The sequence below is a fragment of the Bidens hawaiensis genome, unplaced genomic scaffold, assembly GCF_021521415.1.
Source record: "Bidens hawaiensis isolate Kalapana, Puna unplaced genomic scaffold, B.hawaiensis_p1.1 tig00010164_1, whole genome shotgun sequence".
Taxonomy (NCBI): Eukaryota; Viridiplantae; Streptophyta; class Magnoliopsida; order Asterales; family Asteraceae; genus Bidens; species Bidens hawaiensis.
In genome coordinates, this window is record NW_027491770.1 from 245,932 (window position 1) to 249,947 (window position 4,016).

General features: G+C 34.9%; 1 protein-coding gene across 3 annotated transcripts; it reads left to right on the forward strand.

Annotated features, from left to right (window-relative positions):
• Positions 1 to 326: 326 nt before the first annotated feature.
• Positions 327 to 3,383, forward strand: LOC143534416 (uncharacterized). Of its 3 annotated transcripts, none has more exons than XM_077028915.1 (3): positions 327 to 650; positions 1,824 to 1,987; positions 3,027 to 3,383. In XM_077028915.1, exons 2-3 carry the CDS (start codon positions 1,840 to 1,842, stop codon positions 3,167 to 3,169), a joined length of 291 nt encoding a protein of 96 aa, XP_076885030.1. In that variant the 5' UTR covers positions 327 to 650; positions 1,824 to 1,839; the 3' UTR covers positions 3,170 to 3,383. The 3 variants fall into 3 exon arrangements, with proteins under 3 accessions (XP_076885030.1, XP_076885029.1, XP_076885028.1); XM_077028914.1 differs by having other exon boundaries at positions 1,798 to 1,987; positions 3,027 to 3,381; XM_077028913.1 differs by having other exon boundaries at positions 1,801 to 1,987; positions 3,027 to 3,381.
• The last annotated feature ends 633 nt before the right edge of the window (positions 3,384 to 4,016 follow it).

Below are 4,016 nucleotides of genomic sequence, written 5' to 3' on the forward strand. Positions count from 1 at the left end.
GGATGTTGCAACTTTGAATGATTTATGTTTCTTATAAACTTGTATTTTTTGTTGTTAAAAAACTCAAGTTTATAGTGGTTTTGAAATTAGCATTAAATTAAATGATTTTTTACTTAAATCGAATCGAATACATTCGAATTCGATTCGACATTGAACTTCAATCGAATTGGCTATTTTGAATTCGAATAAAATCGAGTCGAATTTGTCGAATCTATTTCGAATTCCAATCCAGCTTCAGAATTTCAAATTTCGAATAATTCGTATGCTCAAAATTTGATTCGTTGAACACCCTCACAAATGATCGTACTCAACTCATTAATTAATTATTTTCAGGGATTTATTACAAAAGGTTTTACCTTTGGTGAATGGAATCATCTATTGGCTGCAATCTTGCGTATTCAGACCGCTTGAACCTATTCGTTGTCCGCCCACTTATTGCTTTGTCATTTGTGCTTTCTTTTCTTGTTATCGGTTGGTGTTTGGCTTGGAAGCTCCTGCTGGTTCATGTTCCTCTGGTCCAAGAAATATTTGGCCTTAAGAAGAAGCATCATCTTCCTAAACCCTTAACTCGCCACCGTTTCTCACGTTTTTACAACACTCTTAATCTAAATAATAACGATAGTTCCAACATCTCTGCTTCTTAGTGGCTGGTAAATTTCTTATAATTTCATCTTTTCTTCACCGCAATCACGTTAATTTATCGTTTTTCTGTAGTAATCTTGTAATCATTATGAATTTATGATTACTTTTGCACATGGTTTTATTTTGTATGCTTGGTAGTAGTTTCTACTTTCTAGGGAATCTTTGTTTGTGGACTTTTGTCCAGGACATAATGTTTTCTTATTCTTGTTTTGGGTTTAACTAATTACTCTAGGGTTTTACATATAGTTAAATTTAGGCGACTCTTATGCTCATTTAAGGAAACTGGTTGGCAAATTTTGTAAACATGGATTAGCATTTCACCGGTAAGGAAATGGCAATTCGCATTGTTTTCTTTTCTTAAAAATATAACTTACCATGGTTCTATAATTCTGCATATGTGGAGAGATGCGCAGACGGCTGCTTTTAAAAAGTATGCCAATTTTTGGGTTCTTTAGTTTTAGTTGTTTTTGTTTTTGAGAAATTAGTTCATTACTTCATGCCATTTAGTTGCTATTCTTCTAAACAGCTAAATGTTGGAGGTGCTGTAATTTATAATTGTTAAAAAATGAAACGTGTGGGAGTCGGAATCGAACATGTCTTGTAGAGTTTCACAAGATGTCTTCTAAACAGACGATGTTTATCGTTGTTTATCAGTGCAATTTATTACCGTTAAAAGATAAAACACTTTTCAGTTTCACAAGATGATAAACCTGGTTTTTATATCTGCACAAGATTTGCTCGTATTTCACTGAGGCACGTTTTATTTTTAACAATAATAAATTGCAGCACATTCGTCTATAATGAGGATGAATGAAGAGCATTTATCTGTTTAGAAGAATGACAACTAAATGATAGGTAACATGGAATTGCTTTCTCAAAATACAAAGATATCTAAGACTAAAGAACACAAAAATTTGGGCTGCGTTTTAGAAGCATCCGTCTGCCTGTCTTTCCCCAAACGAAGAAGAGTAGGAACCAAGGTAAGTTATTTTGATAAGTAAGAAAGTAGTGTATATTGTCATTTTGTTACCGGTAAAAATGCTATATCCATGTTACAAAATCATGTCTTTGTTTTTCCTTTTGTTGGTATGCAGCTTGTTTGTGTTACCATCTACAGTTCTTTGACGTGTGTTTTCTTGTTGAATAATTTCTTAGCAGACTACCTGATTTTTGTTTGGAAGGCTTTTGATTAAAGCAATGGCGTTAAGGCGTTTGCTTGGTTTTTCTGATGGTGAGCTAATGAGATCTGATTGTAAACCGTGTTCAAGGTTGATGAGGCATACTGCTGGTGTTTTTAGTGTTGGTGGAGCTTTAGGATTCTGGATCCTTTGTCGACTGCATTACGGTGTGTTCTTTATATTCAACACCTGGTTTCGAAATATAAATGTTCTTTTACTAAAAGATAATAACATTATTTTTTGAAAACCCACAAATTAATTAGAGGTTCACACAAATGGTTTTTACTCTTTGTGTATGTTGTTAGAAGCGCATTAGGTACAATGATATTCTACAATTTCAAATATACACTTACTAAATGTCAAATCTAGAAAAAAACAAATGTTTCTGTCCATAACACACTTCTTATTTTCTATAGTTGCATGATGTCATGTCAAATAAGGGATAACCCCCAAAGCTTGTTGAATTGGCAATGGTTTTGTTTAATCATATTGTTTATAACTTAAACAGGATATATGCTATGCTATTAATATATACACCAAAGGGCTTATAGCCTAGTGGTGTTGATGGAAGATTATCTACAAGTTTGAATTGAAGATAATATTTGTAATTTCTTATTGTTATCTTAATGGTTTCCTATTTGACTTATGATTCACAACTATAAAATGGGATCTAGGGATTATTATTTAGCTAGTTCTTGGGTTTGATCATGGTAAAGAACACCTTTGAGGTTTCTTTGAACCTTTCGGTTCGTTAAAGCTTTTGATTTTCATCACCGAGTTTTATTATCAATTTGTTTGCTTCCGCACATCTTTTGAGCTGTGGGTGCGACATAGGAAAACGGTACTTAACCGTAGTTTTTTTGACCGCATCAGGTGTATTTTCTTTTTATTATAAAAAGTATGATTAAACATTTAAACATGACCTGTCACCTGAGTTGTGGGTGCAACGGGCTTTTTGGTGGTTTTCATGATTTGACATGAGACCATAGAACCACATAGAATGGTAGACGAGTAATGTTCTATGACATAGAAACGTTTTTTTTTCCTTCTATTTTATTTTTTCTAGGAGAGTTTAAATTTGAAGTTGTATAATCTCATGACACACACACACGCACGCACGCACGCACACCTATATTGACCATGGGAACTTGTTGGGGAAAACTGGCGGGCCCCATTTGTATCCTGCTAACCAGTGTCATGTTGCAGGTCCTAGAGTGCATATTCCTAGAAGTTTGAGGTGGGCTGGTACCGGGGCAATCACTGTAAGCGCAAGCACGGCTTTACTGGTCCGCCTTTTTAGTCCTGAATGTGAGCCTCAGAACATAGAGGCGTATGACAAGAAAAAATAGCCAACAATTTATGCTTGGTTATAATTCTACTTTGTTGGTTTTAATCAGTGAGCCCGTTGAAGCTATCTCCTTCAGATTGATGGTTAAAAATATGTTGTTTATCCATTATATAGACTATGTTTATGCATTAGGCCCCTTGGTCTAGTATGTTATTCCTAGACACATTATCAAGACTTAAAACTGTGTTTTATTTTTTGCCTTTTCTCCTTGTACCACTATTATTATTTCATGCTTCGAGTATATTGCGTTTGCTTGGGATATTAGCGTGACAGTTTTGAGTGCTATCGTATTGTACCCTTTCAGTGCACTGGGTCAAAAAACCGTTAATCCGAACCAAACTGTGCCACTTTGCAAAATGAATAACCGATCAACTGACCGGTTTCTTCAAGTTTTCAGTTAGAGCCCCACGAAAGTACTACGTGAAAAGTGGTGATCGGATGGTGCATCCTATGCCTAGGGAAGATAGAAAAATCTGAATCCGAAAGATCCAGAAAAGGGATCAATAAAGAAGTACATCGGCTCTGATACGGTTATATTATTAGCTGCTACTTGTTGATCTGATTGTTTGAAATATAATATTCTACTCATTTACCTTCAACAATACTTGTTAATACATGCCTTTTTGGTTATTGGATAATAGAGGAATCCATTAATTCACTTGCACTTACAAGAGAGATCCAAGACTTATCGTTCATGATAGGGGTAGAGGTGCAAATTGTAACAAGTTAACCCGAACCAAAATCAAACATGACCCGAAACCGAAACAGGTTATTAACCAGTATAGGTGTAACCTGTTTGGTTACAAAAAAAAAACCACAGATCAGAGACTGCTTGGGATCATTTGACC